The sequence below is a fragment of the Bacillus rossius genome, chromosome 6, assembly GCF_032445375.1.
Source record: "Bacillus rossius redtenbacheri isolate Brsri chromosome 6, Brsri_v3, whole genome shotgun sequence".
Taxonomy (NCBI): domain Eukaryota; kingdom Metazoa; phylum Arthropoda; class Insecta; order Phasmatodea; family Bacillidae; genus Bacillus; species Bacillus rossius.
Genome location: NC_086334.1, coordinates 39,462,753 through 39,483,125, shown reverse-complemented (window position 1 = coordinate 39,483,125; position 20,373 = coordinate 39,462,753). Strand labels below are relative to the sequence as shown.

Here is a 20,373-nt window from a genome sequence, read left to right as displayed (position 1 = left end):
GGTCTGTTTGCGTTCAGTTTTATCGTGTTTGTTCTGGCTGTTGACCTTGGCTGCTAGCTGACATTAATACACTGTCAGCTGTATTTTACTCAGTTTATACTGTATTAGTACTGTGTTTTCTGTTTTCTAGCTGGTTGTATTTCACATTTTAACGTTTCATATTGTCATTCATACTATAATGACTTGCAGTAATCATGGAAAAATCTTCTATCTCACATGGCAGTGACCTGAAAAGTCTGAATTTCACTGGATATTAAATAATTTTAGGTGAAACAAAATAATTCTGTATAAAACAATATCCATTAGGTTTACAGGAAAGTTAGAAATCTGAATTTGTACGTACCAGGGACAAATGTAAAAAGACCCATCATGATCATTTTTAATACCAATGTTTAAAACCCTCAATGTGACATTTTGAACACACTAATCAATTGAATGAAATACTTTAGTAATAATTTAAGCATAGCTGAAATGCAGAAGTTGAAACAAGGTTGCGACTGTGTGTTGTGGTGGCAGGGCTCGCTGGAGGACCAGCTACATCGCCTGAAGGAGTACGAGCAGGCAGTGTACGCCTACAAGCCGCACATCGAGGAGCTGGAGAAGATACACCAGGCAGTGCAGGAGGGCATGATCTTTGAGAACAGGTACAGCGCTCCCGTTTGCCTCTCGTTCCGATCACTGAATTTCACATTAGCCAACATGCGAGTGCAGATATGCACACATCGTGTCGATGCTGGGTCGCAGTTAGTTGCCGATTTAACCAGCTACCTGGAGTGATAGATGATACGTACCGGATTCCCCGATGTAGTTGGTGCAAGCAACAGATGTGGAAGTAAGCAAAGGAGGTAGATGTTTATTAGTGAAAGCAGTTGGCTAATGATGGACAGCAGTTGGGCTGGAGGGCATGACGGGTGACGAGAGCCGCGTGCTGCTCCAGGTACACACAGTACACCATGGAGACCCTCCGCGTGGGCTGGGAGCAGCTGCTCACCTCCATCAACCGCAACATCAACGAAGTGGAGAACCAGATCCTGACGCGTGACTCCAAGGGCATCACCCAGGAGCAGCTCAACGAGTTCCGCTCCAGCTTCAACCACTTTGACAAGAACCGCAGCGGCCGCCTGGCCCCGGAGGAGTTCAAGTCCTGCCTCGTCAGTCTGGGCTACAGCATCGGCAAGGACCGCCAGGTAGCTCTATGTGCCGTGTTCCTTGTTTTGTGTTGGGACAGAGGTCGAGTCTTTCTGTGCAAGTTTGGGATCAGCATTTCATGAAGGGTGTTGTACTCTTCAGGGCCTTCATTGTTATTATTTAATGGTTTAGGTGAAACACTGTTCTAAATAACGAAATGAGATAAAATTATAATTTTATAATGAAGTTGCATGTAGCATTGAATCATTAGTAAAGTTTTAATTCTGTAATTCTCTTAGTTCTTCAAATAAATAGGTTACCAAAATAAAATAAGCCCTAGACTGATTGTAATTTTTTTTTGTTGTGAAAATTGTGATTTGCTAATTAGAAATTGAAAGTTTCAGGGCAGGCACTGTTAATAAAGATATAAGTAATGTGGAAGTATGTTGTACACACTAGTTACCAGTGTGCAGTCTAAAGTAATGAGCACGCTTATTGATGTTGAATTATGCTTCCAGGGAGAAATTGACTTCCAGCGGATACTGTCCCTACTGGACCCCAACAACACCGGCTACGTACACTTTGATGCCTTCCTGGACTTCATGACCCGCGAGACAACTGACACTGACACTGCAGAGCAGGTCATCGACTCCTTCCGCATTCTCGCTGGAGACAAGGTAGCTACCGCTTCTTCTGCTGGGTTTCATTATGTGTACGATAAATTAATGCCCTTTAAATTGTTGTTTCAGTCTGTTTCCAGAATCAATACATATTGTAATTTAAATTCTGTAATTACATGTTAAAAGTACAATAGCTTGGGAAATGGTAACAGGATAGGTATGTAGGAGAAAAAAAATTGATCTAGTGAAAATGGAGATTATCAGTGTTGAATTTTTTTATTTACTTCATTTGATTTAATATTTTTCTTTGTATCTTTTTCCTTGAATATCGGATGCTTTTGAGTATTAAGGATTTGATGGTATTTGAGGATTAGTCTCGCTTTTATTCACCACTATAGGTGGCATGTTCCATAGCCGTTCATGAACCACCCGATGCGTGACTTTCAGCCGTACATCCTGCCCGACGAGCTGCGGCGGGAGTTGCCGCCCGACCAGGCAGAGTACTGCATACAGCGCATGCCACCCTACAAGGGCCTGAACGCTGTCCCGGGAGCCCTCGACTACATGTCCTTCTCGACGGCCCTATACGGGGAGTCCGACCTGTAGCCGGCATGACCACGGTGGAGCCCTCTGTCTCGCCCGGCGGTCGATGCATTCATGTGGATTTGGCTGGCAGTATACTTTGCGTTGGATGAATTTGCTTATACCAAAAAAAAAAAATAATAATGAGTCGATATAGTTGATATAGTCGATGCAGCAAAGTGTTTGTCACGTTCCAACCAAGGTTGTGTCGGAGTATGTTGTGTGTTGAGTGTGTATGCCTAAAAAGAAATTATTCGGCCTTTGCAGCTGACTTCAGGCAATCAGCGTTCTCACGAGGCGTGCACTTGTTAATCAGTCATATTTGTCTGTGTGTGTGTGTGTGATCATTCATTGGTCATACAAGTATTTTTTTTTTCGTTTACAATGATTGTAATATGTGTTGAAATCACTTGTCTTTGTAAGATAGACACAATCAAAATTATTTACAACTCCCTAGAAGGGAAAAAGCCATTTCAGTACAGAAAAGGCAAGAATCCTTAACAGCAGGTAACTTTTGCCTTAATGGCAAGGTGTGTGATGATTGTCAGACATAAATTTTGTATTCTGGTTGCTTAGGAGCTGTAGGGACTTGCATTCCCTGAAAGATGTAAATATTTTATTACGGGCAGCATACAGATGGACTAAAATCCTTTTTATTTTATTTTTTGTGTATTTTGTCATAATGCACAAGACATTTGGGTATATAAATTTATTTTTAGAATCATTTTTGTGGGATATACATCGCCACGTAGGTATTTTCTTGCCTGTCTGTTTTCCTTTTAATCTTATTTTTGTTTTTGTGTATAGCTTTGTATATTTATTTATGTAAGCGTTTGCTAGTAAGGTGTATGTATGCCTTATATAAATTTTTAACTCTTTACCATATCTTTGTACAGGTGATAATTTGTAAACTTGGCACTACACTTTGTACATGTTTGTGCGTGGATGAAAAAACTTCTATTTTTTTTTTTTTTTTTGCCGTCCCTTCCACGGTTTTCCTCCAACAGAAATCTATTTTTCTTATAAACGAACAGTTATTGCCACTTAAGTACAAAATTATTTTTAAAATGTACTTGCAGGCAGTAACAACGAACCTGAAGACTTCTATTATCGTTTTAGAAAATATGCATTGTACAGAAAAATTTATAACAATTTGAATAAAGTATAAGTTCTTTCAGTAAACAGAAATATTAATTGTTACAGTCTGTTTGATCCATCTCCAAGAACCTATCTTCATGTTCCATTGCATAAATGCCAAGCAAACTCTATATTGTATGTAGTATTTCAGTGAAATCAGCTAGAAAACAATTTGCAGAGATTAAACTGTAGTGTTGCTCTGGGCGAGACCTTTTCTTCCCTGCCTGACATGCAACACACGCACTCTGTCTCACACTGCATAAACTATATTTGATAGTCCAGCTCGCACACTTTCATGGTTAGTCTGTACTAGATGACAGTTATGACTACTATTAATTCCACCTCACGTTTGAGTTAGATGTCATAGTTAAGAGAATGAAAGTTTTTTTTGATGTAATTTAATACTTGTTGCACATTATTTTAAGATCTTTTCAAAGTTAAACATTGTATTAACAACCTATCAGTTATAAGTACTAGTGGTAAGACTGCTAAGACACCCATTGGAAAGTGACGTATACAACAAAAAAAAAATCCAAACAGCAGGTAAAAAATTTAGTAATTGTGGAACCATCATTTTAAATTAAAATAACAGAAGCATTAACACACTGCAAAATCCCAGTGAATAGGTGGATGCAGCTATGGCTAAAGATGTTCTGTAAAAGTTTATTTTATAGTAAGTGGCTCATAATTGAGTAACAGGTTGAGATTTCAGTAGTAGATCAGTTAAGACATTACCGATTTTATGTCATTCACCCCTTTCTGTGCAGCTTTTTAATTTAATGGCAACTTTATACTATTATGTAAGGGTGGTGTTAAATAATAATTCCCTAAACTAATATGGATTAGAGTTAAGCATTCTCAGTAAAATTAGTAATTCAAAAAACCAATTTACTGAATTCTCATATTTTATTCAAATAAAAAAATGCAAATCCAACAAAATTAGACATTTTAATCGAATAAACCAAAACCCATGTCATCATCTTCTGATTCAGACTCTTCCTTCTTCTCTGGCTTCTTTTCCTCTGTGGGAAGAACATAATAAAGAATTAGCAGTAGGAAATAAACAGGATGAAGCTTAACCAAACGTAGGACTATCAGACTGTTATTATCACATCTCACTTCAGACGAAAGATGGTGTTTTAACTGATCATCACTGAGGTGCTACAAAATAAGGAGCAGAACATGCAGATGATTAAACAGCCACTAGGACATTTAACAAATTTTTAAAAATTGAACCCATTTTTCTTATAAAATTTACCTCTAAATTAAAAATTTTTAAATTAGTATACTTCAAAAGTTTGAAAGTCATTTCAAATTGTCTTATAATATATTTTTTCCAACCTTACAACAGGTCTACCCTACATTTAGCTGCCCCCCCCCCCCCCCCCCAAACCCACATAAAGTCAAATTAAAACTGAAATTGTATTTATTTACGTTCATTTCAGAGCTGGGCAGAGTCCAAAATATTTCAGTAATATACGTGTCCAAGTGCCAAAATAGTTTTCAAACACCTGTTTTCAAAGAAAACACTGCACAAGTCAATACATGCATACAATCAAAATTGAACCATTAGCAGTTCAAACTCACAGTTATTAACAGTGGCATAAAAGCATTCACACAAATTTGTACACAAGGTCTTTATTCAGAATTTGAAACATACAGCATATAAACAAAAAAAAATTTCTTGCTTCTTAACATGTACTAATATAAAAAAATTAAGTCTACAAGCAAAATGTAAACAAGTTAGGTATAACAATGTTTAAATTAATGATAATCTACCACCAGTCACACAGTAGTTGCTTGCTTGCAATTTTTAATGATGCTAAAAACATTGTGACTCACAATCCTATAGCAAAACAAACATAAAAATGCCAGATTCAAGTGAAAATTGGTTGTAAATTTGTTTGCAATATATGAGGTAACTTCTTCACTATTTTGCAAATCAAGCATTTTTATTAATTTTGCTTTAGTAAAATTAAAGATTTTTTTTTGTGGTTATTTTGAAGTTCATGAAAATTACCTGCTCACATCAATCAATTTATAATCCCTAGATCTGGGTGTTTACAATTTAAATAATGGTTTTTCATAGGATAAGAATAAATTCTTTTGAAATTGGTCACCTTAAATAATTCCCAATCCCACCCATTTTCCAGCAGGAATTTTTCTTCCCTCAGTTCCAAATTTTCCCAAACTATAAGTCCCCACTCTGCCCAGTTATAGTTCATAGTCATCTTGTGTTCAAGTCTACCTTATATTACATACAGGTGGTTTTATGTCTAACTATATTCAATTATTTTCCATCCTATGATATCTTAAATTCAAGATCATCATGTTTGACTGTAAAGATATCATGCTCAATATAAATATTTGAAACAGTAATTTTGTATGTGAAGTTTCTTCATAAAATAAAATATAGGATTTTAAAAAAACACTTAAACATTTTTTTTTCCATTTCATTGAAATTCATTTAATTCAAATACCAAACTACCAAGTATTTATACAACATTAACTATAGAAGAACATCTTTTTTTACATATTTAAAGGGGCATGGCTTATGAACACACATTTGTGATACAAGGCATGGTATAAAAAGTCATGAAGATCGCAGCACGAAAAAGCTTAGTGATTAGGAACATAACATTTTTTTGCTAAACTCTGTCCACTAATGACATCCTGATGGTACATACCATAACTTTCGAGCATGAACAAACTTTTTGACTATATTTATCGCACTGATGCTATGGTATACTTCACATGTAATACTATAGGGCAAATTATAGTGCAAGTAAAGAAAAATGTTAACCACAGGAATTTGTATCCTGGGTACAAAAAATAACTAGGTTCTACTGTACTCAAAATATGTACTTTAAGTACAATCACGTAACATCAACTGTGTGAGATAGTAAACAAGTCAAGTAATCACGCCAATCCATTTGCACTTAGTAAGAAATATATTAAAATTATGTTCCTAACCATGAATTTAAAAAATAAAATAATTTTCTTTAAATTGCAATGAAAAGGCTAATGCAATTATAAAAGGCTATAAAATAATGAATATGCACCAATGTTATCTGTTTAAATAGGAACACACAAAACCTGTTCTACTGGAAGTATACATTCTACTTCTAGAGCTACTCTGGAATGAGTGTTTCTAGGTAGGAGTTTGTAGGAAACAAAGTAGTGTGACAGCTTTGGATATCTGTATCCTCCTTGGATTTGAGATTACTGGAGAAATAAGGCAGATCATTTGTTATAGTGGCCATTGTTTGATAGTCCAAAAATGTCTTGATTTGACTATTATTTTGAGTGATTATTAAAAACAAAAAAAAATCTGCACACATTTCTGGGGTATTGATAGAGGGCATAGAGCTTTAGTGTTAATAAAAAAAATTGGTTGTCTGTAAAGTCTGTTTACAGATGATAGTTTAACGTGACGTCATAACAAAACATTGATGAAATGATTGCATACTTTTATGAAAAAAATTAAATCATTTTTATTTTAATAATAAAAGAATAAATACTTGAAATTATACTAGTAATAAGATTTTTAAAATGCAAGAATAATTAACCTTTATTGCCGAAATTGTTGTTGTAATAAGCAATGAAAACCACAGATTAAAATTTGTTGAGAATATTTTATGATTTTATGTCTTCCAGTGCTCAAAATGATATGCAATTGTGGCCCCGGGCACGAAATTTTATTTATAATTCATTAATAACGTCCCTCACGATAAACAAAGGAAAATATGTATTTACGAGTGCCTGGTTGCTGCGGCAGCTAATAGATAGCGCGATTTGTTCGGTTCGCGTCCATCACCGTAGATGGCAGCACCATAGCAAATATTATTATTTTGTTTTTATAACACGATTTTATACACATACGCATTCCAAATACACCAAACTTATTTATAATGTGTTACAATATTTTTTAAAACATTGTGCAAAAGATCCCGGGTGTAATTTTAATTATATCGTCTGTCATTTGTAAGAAGGGGCCATCTTACATTTTTGTTGAAAATGAATTAACTGCAGAAATACATGTTTTCTTTCATCCTTCATGGTCTGTAAGAAGGGGATAACTGTATCTCTAATAGTTTTTAAGATATGACAGGGGCTAACCATAAATAATTAAAATACAGTGATGCATTACAGTGTGCTCATTTTGTTTTTCTGCTCTCCTGAAAAGTTTATGTTTTGTAGGTTAGCCCCTTCTTACAAATGACAGACGATATGTGTAACTGTAAAACACCACTGTTCGGTAAAAACGTATTTGAATATTTAACATTACTTTTAAATAACCGTACCGATTGTGCTGAAAATCGGTGGACGATCGTTAAATCACATAATATTAATAATTCAAACGACGAAAACATGATTGAAAAGTCAAATCGATGGTTGTTCCAATCGAGTGGAAAAGAGATACGACGCATGCGTACAATGAGCGTAAAGGGACATATCCGTAGTGGGACAATGTGCATTACGGGACACTTTTTCGTGCGTGCAGCCAGCTTTCATCGATTTATTAGACATTGTCACGTCAAAAAGCCTAATTATTTTGCATTGGAAGCTTTTCAAACCCTTAAGTTATTGGAGAGCATGTCTATAAACAAGTCAATGGCAGTCAATTCTACTCAGCCATTTCTGAATGTAATGGTGAGTTTTGCATGCTGTGTGTACTTGGCAAAACTTTTTCAGACCGTTCAAAAAAAATTTTCTTGCAATATTCTGATCTCACAGGACATAAGCAAAGGTAATTCAAGCCGGGCCGTCTGTGACTCACCCTTCTCGGGGGCGGCTGCTGCAGCTGCGGCCGGACCGCTGGCCGCCGCTGCAGGGGCGGCCGCTCCTCCGGCGGCCGGCATGGACGCCAGCTTCTCCCGCCCTGCGCACCAGACAGCAGACCAGTCTGCACCTCCCCTCGCTGACACACACACACACACACACTCTCAGACCACGCTCTGGCCACACTGCTCTCAGACCTCCGTGTCTCAGCACCTGCCCTTCAGGCGAAAGATGGTATAGCTTCAGATCATCATACCAACAGGCCAATTTATACTTCTTGTTCGACTTTATTAATTCTCACGAACACTTAAAGAAATGTTTTTGTGTAAAAATTTTTTTGGTAACATTTGTTTTTAAATATTTCATTACATTACATGGTTCAGATTTACCATTAAAAATATATATATATTTCATTTTAACATTTTAAAAATTATAGCCTTTTTTTTAATCATATAGAACACTTTTTTTTTGTATTTGTAAAGGTTTGCATAAAAATCCATATTTAAGATACAAATTTAACAGTAAGACAAAAAAAATTATGCTCTTGGCACAGTCTGGGCAACATCCGTTATTCAGAACATAATTTAGCTGTATTGTTTCCTAGTGCTTGAAACCTATCCCTAAATACATTTAAATTGAGAAAAAACTAATTTTCAGTAAGTCCATTTCTTGGGAACAGGTTAAGTACACCCACCTCGCCAAGAAACGCTGTTCAATTTGAGCGGTTTAGAATCGAAGTTGCCAGTGAATTATTGAGGCATGATTTCTAATAGCGCAGTCACAGATTCAAAGAAGCATTAAAATAATGGGGGGGGGGGGGAGGGGGGTAACTATAGCTTACCCTTCAATTTCCTTTATTACCTATTTACATGAGCCAATTAAAAATGGTACAATGAATTATATTATGCAGAAATATTGACAACACCCATGGGTGTTCAGCCATGTTTACATTATGCCAACTGGCAAGTCAATAGCAGTTCTGTTGAGAAAGTCCAGATGCTTTCAGAGCAGGTTCAACTTGCACCTACCAGAATGCAATAGTGCTAAGTCACATGGTTAATGATTTAAAGTGTTCTAGTTGCCTGGTTGCTACAAGCTTGAAATTCCAAAATTCCCTCACTTTTCCAGGTTTTCCAGACCTGAATTAACAAATTTCCCCGACCTTTCACACAAACAACGCTGAAGCGCCAATTGATACTGACGATTTTTCTGCAAGAAAAGTAGGTTGTATGAGCCATTCAAATGTCCCATTTTCATCTTAAAATGTATTCACACCACAATTAATAATTACTTGATAAAACTTTTTTTCCAGAAGAAAACTGCACCTCTCCTCCCCTCACCTACACACATCCTGCCAGTGGCCACATTGCTCTCAGACCTTTGTGTCTCAGCACCTGCCCTTCAGGCGAAAGATGGTATAGGTTCAGATCATCATATGAGCAAACAGATGTGTTCCAACAGGCCAATACAGTAGAACCCTGTTATAAAGTTTACCTGATAAAAACCACTTTTACAGAGGTTACCTAGAGAAGCACTTTATTATCCAAAAGAATTGCTTTGAGAAGAAATTCAAACAAATTATTTTCAAATATACCTAGGACATATTTCTAGTAAACATTAATATATTCGTACTGACGCCACAAATGTTATTACAACACACGCTTCTCTAAACAATTTCAACGTAGCACAAAGCATGTTTAATGGAAGCTAAATAAAACAAATTATATAACTTAAAAAATTTTCGTCCAAACAACACTGCCATTTTGCACACTAATTCACTCACAGACTTCAGACAAATACAGATGCCAAACAGCCAGAGCCCAAAAGATAAACAAAACAATGAAACTATGCAATGATTGGAGAAACAAATGACAGTTTTTTTTTTGTTTGACATAGACATCCCGTCACTCATACAATGCCAAACTCTTCCAAATTTATTTTTATAATGTAAAAATGTTGGAAAACCAGTAAACTAACAGACTTGGCCATACAATACCACAATTTTCTGTATATTTTATGGGTAAGCCAAGTATGTAAACGAGGCCCTGCGTGAGGCTAGATACTGGTTTCAATGCATTCTGGCTGACGTTTCGTAACCATCAATACAATTGTTACACCAAAAAACTAGAGAGAGAGCACCACCATCGCACAAAAATAGAACAGCCTATTTAATATTCTTTAGTACTTTTGAAGTTGCAATTATTTCTTCTCATAACCATTAAGTTGTACAAACTTTATTCCACTATAGTTTCACTATCATAAAGTTTCATTTGGCACACCAACTCATTGGTACATCCCCCTGATCACAAAAATTATTATATAGGCACGGGTTCACCATCTGGTTAAAATCATCTAAAATGTGAGATCTGTGCATGCGCAGAATTTAGGCAACAGAACAGCAATGGATAGGACATCAAAATCTGTTTGGTAGTGTTCTAACATGCACTTGGAATACAGTTACGGTACAAGTGAAGCATAGGTTTGTGTCTTGGAATACCAGCCTAAGACACCCTTTAATTTGCACCCATAATTCTATAATTTTAGAGTAAAATGTTCTACTTATATGTGATAAACACAGTACTCACTGTGCTTGCTCCAGAAAGCTGGAATTTTCTTGCATCACCAATTTTACATTAATAAAATTTGAAAAAATACCTTTTTCGAACACTTACAAAGGTCCTCTATTTACCCTGTAAATAGATTTTCTTAATTCATACTGGTTTCTGAGAAATTTATATTTGTAGGTCACATAGGATAGCCTACGCAGTGAAGCGACCATCGCCATGTTGTGCTTCAATGGCGTTGCATATCCTGTAGTTTTCCATACATAACATGTATATTTTTGATTTGTATAGTGTAACGCAAATAATAATTTTTAAAAAAATTACGGGACTCCTTACTGTGCATCCAAACCCGATATCAACCATAAACAGGGATTGTTTTTAGCAGTATGTAGGCGTTAAGCACCAACTTGCTACTTGCTATAGCATGCAACCTGACGTACAAAAGGAGTTATTTTGCTTGGTACACGCAATGACAATTCCTTTTATACGACAGGTTACGTGCTATCACATGTAACAAGTTGGCGCTTCGCGCACCCATACTGCTATATAAAAAAAACCTTTGTCAAGGGTTGATGCTTGGGTTTGGATGCACAGTAGGGAGTAACATAATTTTATAAAAGTTATTATTTATGTTATATTGTGTTAAAATATCCAAATTAAGAAATATATATACACATCACAAAGGTCCATCTACAATAATCCAAACCTGTGGACGGTGTGTATTCTTATCTCATGTGTATGATGTCACATTGTTGCATGGAAAACAGCCCAGTCTACACTGTGAAGTCCAATGTCCAAATCTACTGATTTCTAGGGTAGTCATCAAAGCGCAGTAATAGAGAGCACCAAAATAATTGTTTTCCAATTGTTTTTGTTTACTATTTTTATGCTTTGTAAATGTGTAAGCAGCTTAACTTTAAAAACATGACAATGGCCGTTTCACTGTATGGGCTATGTAATGTAACCTACAACCAGTAATTACTCAGAAACCAGTAGGAATTAAGAAACTTTGTTTACAGGGCAAATAAATAGAATGTCTTCAGTGTTCAAAAAAGGTGGTTTTGAATTTAAATATTTTATTTACAGAAAAGACATTACACGAAAAAATTACGCAGAAAGCATCACTAGCAGAGCAAAATGCTTGAAAGGTTGGGATCAAAACTCACATGCATGTGAAACAAACACTTACCTGCTGCAATCACTTCATCGATGTTCTTGCCTTTCAGCTGACCAATTACAATCTTCAGCTTCTCACCGTCAGCTTCAATACCCACTGAGCTGAGGATCTTCTCCAGGTCTGAGGCAGATGGACTATCTTTGCCACCCAGGGCTGCCAACAGGTACGCTGCCACGTAACGCATTCTGTGAATCAAGGAAGCTTTACAATGCGTGCAAGGACAGTAGGCCAATCAGACATGATAAAAGTTTGGGATTCCAAAATTCTTTGACTTGGTAATATTATTAGTGCTGCTGTTCCATGAAGTAGTAATAAAATTCCAAAAATTATATTTTCGGACACTTGAGATGTTTCTATATTTATCCTGAAAACAGCATTTCTATATTCTTACTTGTTTCTGAGAAATCAGTGTTAATAGATATTACATACCTATGCAGTAAAACGACCGTCACAATTTTTTCTTTTTCCGTGTGAGTCTGTGTACGATATCAAGAACTTTAGTTAAATTGTGAAAAGGCCAATTACATAAAAAAAAAATACACTGTGAAATCATGAGAATGGCTGGTTAGGTCAGGATAGCTACAAATTAAATTTGTAATTCCTAAGCAACCAAAAAATTTTTTTACAGTATTTTTAATGAAGCTATACTTGCCCAAACAACCATCCAAAATATTTTAAAGTATTTTTAATGTAGCTAACCTAACGTAATTGACTATTCTCACGATTTAAATCAAGTTCTCCAAATTATATACACATAGAGACCCGCACGAGAAAGCAAAAAATGGCATTGTAAGGAAAGTTATAAACAGTAATCTCTCAGAAATCTGTAGGAATTCAAAATCTCTATTTTCAGGGTAATTACAGAAACACGTCCAGCATATTTTTTTTTGGAATTTTATTATTACTTAATCTGCGCTGCAAGAATATTAACCCTGACATTTCTACTTTTTTCCAGGATTGAATAGAAAATTCTACTGAACCTTCACTTCTGGGGGAAAAAAAAGGATGTATGTATCACTCAAATGCTCCACATTAGCAAAATGAACGCTGTTTTATAGATAAATGTCTATACATTGCTATATATTAACTAAAACTTTCAAATGTGTAGGTTATCGAACTTGTGCGTAAGCATGCAGAAATAAGTTTTCCCCCCTTTGATGTTTACAGTAAAAAGCCCAGGTTTTTACAAATAGGAAAACCAACCAATTTTTGCACTAAGTAAGCATTTCAGCATTATTAGAGGTGGTTTAAACGTTAGCAAAACAGTATATTTTGTTTAATTTTGCTATCACAACAAAAAAATTACATAAATATTTGATGATCTCAGCGACCTACTAATTATTCTGTGACCATTTTAACTTCCCTGACTTTCCCCTGTTGGTTGTACAGTTCCAAAGCAATTATCCAGATTTTTTACATCTGCATTTTGTGCTCACAGCAAAAAAAAAAAAAAGTACCCATATCCAATGTGGTGAGTTTGTCTTTTCCTTGAGTGATTTCTGTTACTTTTGAATGTGCATGAATTGTGTTTTCTTTATGAGGCTGGCACCTCTCAAAATTACTGTAAAATCAAGTGAGCTGTTGGTTGTGTTTGCAACACTGAAAATACAGTAAAACCATTTGTATGTGTGGTTAGCAATTTGTTATACCTAGTAAAACTGTGTGAAAAGTTGGTTAGATTACATAACCAACATTGATACTAGTAATATCATGCCGATGGTTTATGTTATTTAAAATGGGAGTAGTCTATATCCCGATACCATAACATTGATGACATCCCCAACATGACGGCACTGACATTACCACCCCTACATCCTTATGGAACTAGCGTGGGAATATGGGGATTTAGAGCAGGAAACATTCACATCCTTGTTTTGCACAAACCATATAAATAAACATGAACTTGTTCTTCTCTCGTGACTTATTTCCACACACATCCAATAAATTTCGTAAAACATACTACTTATTGTGAACTTATTTTTTTCACTTCATAACATCATTTATTCAACTTATTTATTTACTCCTCACTCTAAGATCACTCCAAAACTCACGCTGACATTTATTTTTCCATGGCGCTACTTCGGATATTGCTGTTGCCAATATTACACACACTATTCCAGCGTTCAGCAATACTGTATCACTGGTCAACTTCCATGTCCTAAATTTTCCCTAATTTATGCAGATATATTTTGAAACTGACCAATTAAAACACTGTAAAATTTTAAGCTAACCTATCTTAACTACTGGCAACGCTGTGGTCAGGAGAAACGCCTGAATGTGTCGAGACTTTAGACCACGTGGTCTACGCATACCATTTATTTAACCTGCGTTACAATATACTATGATGGCGCATTAAAAATATTATACTGACATCACACACAGGCATGAAGTGACCCTAAACAAATCTTAAAATCCTGAATGGTCAAACCAAGCAATAAAATCGGTGTTAAAAATTACCAGCAACTTAATGCTACCATACACTGTCAATACACCAAATATAATTTGCTTAACAAAAATGATCACTCTCAATTTCGAAAAATATTTACCAATGCTTAAACAGAATATACACATAACTATAACACACTACTTTACGAACCTTCTTACCTTTAAGTCTATAATAGACACGAAACGTGACACACGCAAAAACCACGTTTCACAACCTTCTTTACCGCAAGAGAGAGGAAAAGGATATTAATAATTAATCAGTTTTGCCAACCTGCTCACAGTATTTTCCCAGAAGTGTTCCTTTTACACTTTCAGCTTCTGATATTACTGTCAAAAATAAATTTTCTAATCAAGGTTGTTGATAGCCTCTAGCAACAAGGGTCACTAACGAGAATTCCTTGTTACCTCCAGTCCGGAAGGGCGGGAGGACAAAGGGAGAATCTCATAAAGTGGTTCTAAAGTTCATGAAACAAAAGTGCTTTTATTAACAAAACTTGTAATAACAACATCACATCCTTCAATATACACATGCTCAGATATGACAACCTTCTGATTTCTTATTTTGACGATTACAGCAAGTGCCCACGATGTCTGTGAACAGAAAAATATAATTAACAATATTGGATCACATATATAATTCAATCACATTAAATTAACGCCTTATTATAAAGCAAACAGCAAATTATATTAGCAGAAAATATGAACATCAAATCATTTGGTTTTTGGCACATTCAATATTACGTTAAATAACTGTACTAACATAAATGTAATATTTGCCAAACATATCAAATTACAATTAGAGAATAAGAAAGGTAAAAGAAAATAATTAAGGAGAACTGACATGAAATCGCTTATAGTACAGTTAATATTATCCGTAACTAGTTTACATTCTCTCTCATCGTGGTCTGATTCTTTAAAGTTATACAGTGTTTCTGGTGTAAGTCTCAATACCAAATTTATGACACAAAATGTTCACGTTCTTACACACACTTGTATTCAGCGAGTCGTATTCAAAAGTCTCCTGATTACTTACAGCCAATATGGCGGCGAGAAGTCTTTATCTTTACTCGCCTCGTCAGTCGTTCTACGATGTAGCTGCGTACTTGAGTTCACACAGGAGTGCTCGTTACATTGATCGTGTAGTCCGGGAACTTATAACAGTTCAGTCGAATCCGTTACGTAAAACTACGTTGGTTACGTTACGGTTAGCCTCAACGTATTGCAAGTTGGTACACTTTACGTTATGCGGTACTCGACCTCTCCTCAGTCTCTTGTCACACTGCCCCACTGCAGTTTTACTTTCAACACCAGTCAAACATTTACTTATCCTGTAACCTTCACGAGACAGTTCCCTTCATTCTACAGACGAGGCAAATTTTCTGTTTCCTCACTCTGCGAAAATTCTAAGTCCAAACTAATTCGGCTTGAATTTATTCTAAGTCCCTCGTAATATTTCTACCGGGTTGAAAATTTTTCAGAGTCCCTTACGGACTTAGATTCTGACGGCGTCTCTTACCGTTTTCTTCCTGAAGCGGTCGGCACGTCGTCGGGCAGCGTGACGGAGGAGGCCGATGGTGTAGATCGTCGTCACTGCAGGTTCATGCTGCTGGGCCAGTCGGAGACTGCCTGCAGAAGCGTTGGCTGGGCCGGTTTATATAGTCCGCCGGGGCCCGACCGAGGAACAGTCTGGATACCCGCCGGCGGAAGTACGTCATCGTTGGTTGTTCCGGACGAAGCCCGCGAAGCCGGGCGGAGTCGAAGCAGCCCGAGCGGCCCCGATGCATTGCCGTCCGGCGCGCAGGACTCTAACATTGCGCGCCCCTGTGCTGCGGGTGGTATCCATCAGATAGCCAGGGGCGCTGCCTGGTAGTCGTATAGTTACGCAGTGCGAAACTGCGTAACATCCTTACAACCCAATAAAAGGTTAGAAAAAAATGATTTAGTAAATCTGTTTGAGGCATCTCATAAAACTAAACTGCTCAAATGTAGAATTGACTTTATTAGCAGAAAATAGTGAAAAATATTAGAACTATATGCTCAAAACTTACTGTTATTCAAAAGCATAAAATATCATTTATATTTTTGAAATTAAAGCGCCAAAAATGGTTTAACGATGAAATATGTGAGGTACATAGCTTCATTAGTCCCATATACACAATTTTTGGATTAAATAGATCGATCTAAATAAACTATAAATAATACGCATCACCGAGCTATCACACCTGAGTCGCGAGTTACACTGAATACAAAGGAGCAAACTTACAGGTTTTGACCTGCGCGGTTCCCCTTTCCCCAGCAAAAACAATGACACAAAAATTCAAGGTTGTATCAACAAACTTAATAAAAGGGTGGTATTCATTGTTATGATTTGAGCGATTCCTTCGTCAAAAAATTATTAAAATGTATTCATATATTTAAATATTTGGGTGCCTTAGACATTGCTTGAGATTGTCTCCAGTGATCGCAAACAAGACAGTTTTGATGAATATCATCTTATTTCTGAGAGGGCATTCTTCTGAATTATAGTGGTTGCTTGAGACCACCATTGCATAAGCATGTTTCAAGGTCGCCGAGACCATGCTTAAGAAAACGAATAAGACTAAATTTGCTGCCGACATGTCTCAAGCAATTGCTTGTTCAGATCGCAGTGTAGTAAATTATTGCTGATTCTCGTGAACCTCGTATATATAAATCCTGTATGAAGTGCTGAAGAGATTTGATACGTATTTTTAATGCATTTAGTCTTTGTTTGTTTGTGACTGGTGGTTATATTTTCAAGTGCTGAACAGACATATTTGTTTACATATCGATTACAGAACGAGTACACTGGCTGTGGAAGTGGAAGGCTCAAGGGAAGGGAAAAGTGAAGAATGAGCGATAGGTACTAGCCACTAGGTGGAAGTACAATTACAAGAGGAAATTTCAAGTGTACATAACATTAACAAAAGAAAGCAATAGGTACTGCCGTCGTCCGGGGTCTCGGGCTCGAGTCCCGGTGTGGCTCCTAGTGGGAAAAGGCGGTTCTTGATCTGTGTTGTCCGGGTGGGCGCCAGACTAGCTCGTTTCTAGTCGTGAATTTGGGGTCGTGGATGTATGTGCCCCTGCGTGGCCCACTAGGGCCGGCGGCGGTGTTGCGTGAGATGATTTTAAATAAGAGACGTGGAGTTGAGGTGGTGGTGTCGTACCTTTTATTCAGAGGAGCGAGTCGTACACGATACAACACTCTACAGAGGTCCCCGGGGGGTTTTTACTTGTTATTCCGTGGCGCCTTATTGTTTGTGTTCCGCGTTACGTGGCCTCGGATGCTGTTATGTCTCAGACGTCTCACTGGGTACGTAGGTAACGTAATTTCGTAACACAAAGGCGGGACACAAAATACACTGAATTAAGGGGGCGCGTACAGGCTACGTGGCACTCGTTACTCGGGTAACGTAAGTTAGCAATACAAAATACGGGATACAAAAATACACTGAATTAAGGGGGTGCGCACAAGTTCCGTGGCACTCGTTACTCGGGTAACGTAAGTTAGAAATACACAATACGGGATACAAAAATATACTGAATTAAGGGGGTGCGCACAAGTTCCGTGGCACTCGTTACTCGGGTAACGCAAGTTAGAAATACACAATACGGGATACAAAGTACACTGAATTAAGGGGGTGCGCGATTGGAGACGGCCAATCCCGTATGCAAATGTCTCGGCGCGGGGGTTGTGCTCACTGTGGTGAAACACGCACCGCAATTAAGTTTGTCCAAGTTCCCTTGCGGGTTTGTGGTCAGCGCCGTGCGCGTGACCTTAAATAAAGTTCTGTACGTTGCGGGAGACGGCCCGTGCCGTATGCTGAAGAGCAGCCCCGTTGACCAAGTGTGGTGCGGGGTGTCCTTAAGTTGATGCGGCCGGATTAGGTCCTGGACCGAAAAAAGGGGCCGGGTACTCACGGAGAGGTTAAGCAATAAAAGGGGTTTGGTTAATTAGTGACTATATTTACCGGACGTTACTTTCAATGTAGACAAAGGATGTTGCCTCTCCGTGGGACGTAGGTCCGCCCCGGCCCGTGAGCTGCGTTGAACTGCCGAACTGGCATGGCGTCCGAGGGAGGCTCGGCCTCTCTCGCGCCAGGCGTGACCTCATTACGCTAGACTCCAAACGGGTGTGTCTGGAAGAGATTTTATTGTCGCTAAAATCCTAATTTAATGTTTTAGGAGGAATGGGTACGGTTCTTCTCTTGTCTACTCAGGTTTCCGCGGCTTTGTCTTTAATTGCTGTTCGGGTCGCCTGACTCGGGTGGGCCATGGCCAGGGGTGTGTTCCGTTAGCGGGAGCGTATACTGGCGGGTGCAGGTCGGGCTCTGGGGTGGTCGTCGGCCAGACGACGTCAGTACTATGTAAAATTTCCAAATAATTTTATATATTACACGAAGTTCTTAGATGACAATGTAGTAGGACATTCAGAGCAATATCTACTTAGTACCGGACTTGTGTAAATGCTTATAGCAATGTACAATTATTGTAGCTAGTCAGATTAAATTTCATGCAGTTTAACTGTTATGTATAATACTGCATAGTGTTAGTAAGATGCTTATTTAATGGCATTCTCAAATTGTACTTCCACAAGATGACGCCGTCGTCGGTGCTCCGTCTGAGAGCACAAGCCGTTATGTGTCCTCAACACCTGATCAGTGCCGCGCCTCGAACGCGCCCGCGCGCGCAACATAGTGCAGTGCCCCGAACGGCGTGACGTCAGTCACGGCCCCCTACGAGTGCAAAGCGCCCGGCCGGGTGTGGCACTGCGCAAGGGTATTATTTATTCATGCATTTGATAAGATAAACAGAAACTAATAAATCTAAAACCATCAATAATTAATGTTACATTAATAATCATTTTATAAAGGGTTATCACTCACAAAACTGGCCGAAGTCATCTTCCCGCGCTCCGCAGTTTTCCCGCGGAATTTCCCCCCTCCCTGGCCCCGGCGGCCAGGGAGGTTAGTCAGTCGCCATCCAGCCCTCGCCCGGGCCGGCAGCTCACGCACGGGGAGCTCTCTACTTTCGCGCCAACATCACAGTAACTACAATAGGTAATTATAGCCATATCATTTTAATTCAGCTCCCCGGTCGGCCCGAATTGACCGTTCGCGACCCCGCGCGGTCCATTAATAAAATGCGCAGTCCAACATAGGACTTTTAGTGTAATACGTAATTGACTAGGTGGCCCATCGTGGCACCTGCGCCTCACGCTGTAAAGTCCCACATCGGGACATAGTTCATCGCCCACACAGGGCGGCACTGCGCCAAACGCGATATCAAACTTTCAGACGAGTCATTAACTGGGACGTGCCACGGCCACGCGTGTGATATCCTGCCAGATTCCACCGTGTCCGTACCCAGCGTAAAGTGGCCCTCGCCACCACGCGGAGCAGCCGCTGTTGTATCACATCTGTGCGGGACTAACCACAGTGATTATAGTGTAATGTGTTATCTTAAGTAACTTTGCGGGACCTATCGCCCACGCATTTCACGTTACGTCTACGTACTTTCGCTTAAACCGGAATAGGTTCATCGTGTGCGGAGTTTAGGTCGACGATGAAGCGGCCAGTTACGTGAGCGTGTAACGTGTAGATTGTGCGACGGAATAAAACAGCTAAGAATACGTGTGTGTTTTATTAATAAGGCGTCCTGGGAGGCCATAACAGCCCGGGGAGTCCTTTGTCGACGCGTCCCTGCCTGCAGCCACTAGGCCAGGAACCCCGCCCTTGAGACCCAAAATTAACCAAACAGTTTAAATTCACGTAAGATTCAGATCAGGCAACGGGGACGGCGTCAAAGAAAAGGAAACATTGTGGGTTGAACAAACATAAAATATAATGGGAAAGTTTACTAGCTGCTCATTTTTAAAAAAACCTTAGCACGCATGCGAGCACAAGATCATAACCATTTG

General features: G+C 38.4%; 2 protein-coding genes across 4 annotated transcripts in view; one reads left to right on the top strand and one right to left on the bottom strand.

The window, feature by feature from the left end:
- The window catches only part of LOC134533062 (alpha-actinin, sarcomeric), a 141,129-nt gene extending 137,609 nt beyond the window's left edge, over window positions 1–3,520 (top strand). For both annotated transcript variants that reach the window (XM_063370259.1, XM_063370258.1), the window contains exons 13-16: window positions 517–644; window positions 938–1,187; window positions 1,647–1,805; window positions 2,196–3,520. In XM_063370259.1, coding sequence (XP_063226329.1) covers window positions 517–644; window positions 938–1,187; window positions 1,647–1,805; window positions 2,196–2,354 — 696 coding nt within the window. In that variant the 3' untranslated portion in view covers window positions 2,355–3,520. The remainder of the gene's footprint in view (window positions 1–516; window positions 645–937; window positions 1,188–1,646; window positions 1,806–2,195) is intronic.
- Window positions 3,521–4,354: 834 nt separating this feature from the next.
- LOC134533067 (large ribosomal subunit protein P2) lies at window positions 4,355–14,861 on the bottom strand. 2 transcript variants are annotated; one of them, XM_063370270.1, is made up of 4 exons: window positions 14,595–14,861; window positions 12,003–12,175; window positions 8,248–8,349; window positions 4,355–4,489 (listed from the first exon to the last, which is right to left on the bottom strand). In XM_063370270.1, exons 2-4 carry the CDS (start codon window positions 12,172–12,174, stop codon window positions 4,416–4,418), a joined length of 348 nt encoding a protein of 115 aa, XP_063226340.1. In that variant the 5' UTR covers window position 12,175; window positions 14,595–14,861; the 3' UTR covers window positions 4,355–4,415. The 2 variants fall into 2 exon arrangements, with proteins under 2 accessions (XP_063226340.1, XP_063226339.1); XM_063370269.1 differs by having other exon boundaries at window positions 8,248–8,388; window positions 14,595–14,719.
- Window positions 14,862–20,373: the final 5,512 nt, after the last annotated feature.

Excerpts from the sequence above, each read along its gene's own strand:
- LOC134533067 (XM_063370269.1), bottom strand. The coding sequence starts at position 12,174 with ATGCGTTACGTGGCAGCGTACCTGTTGGCAGCCCTGGGTGGCAAAGAT. Across the intron at positions 8,389-12,002 it reads CGATGAAGTGATTGCAGCAG|CGAGGGGAGGTGCAGACTGG; the intron begins GTAAGTGTTTGT and ends TGTGTGTGTCAG. Across the intron at positions 4,490-8,247 it reads AGCAGCCGCCCCCGAGAAGG|AGGAAAAGAAGCCAGAGAAG; the intron begins GTGAGTCACAGA and ends TTCTTCCCACAG.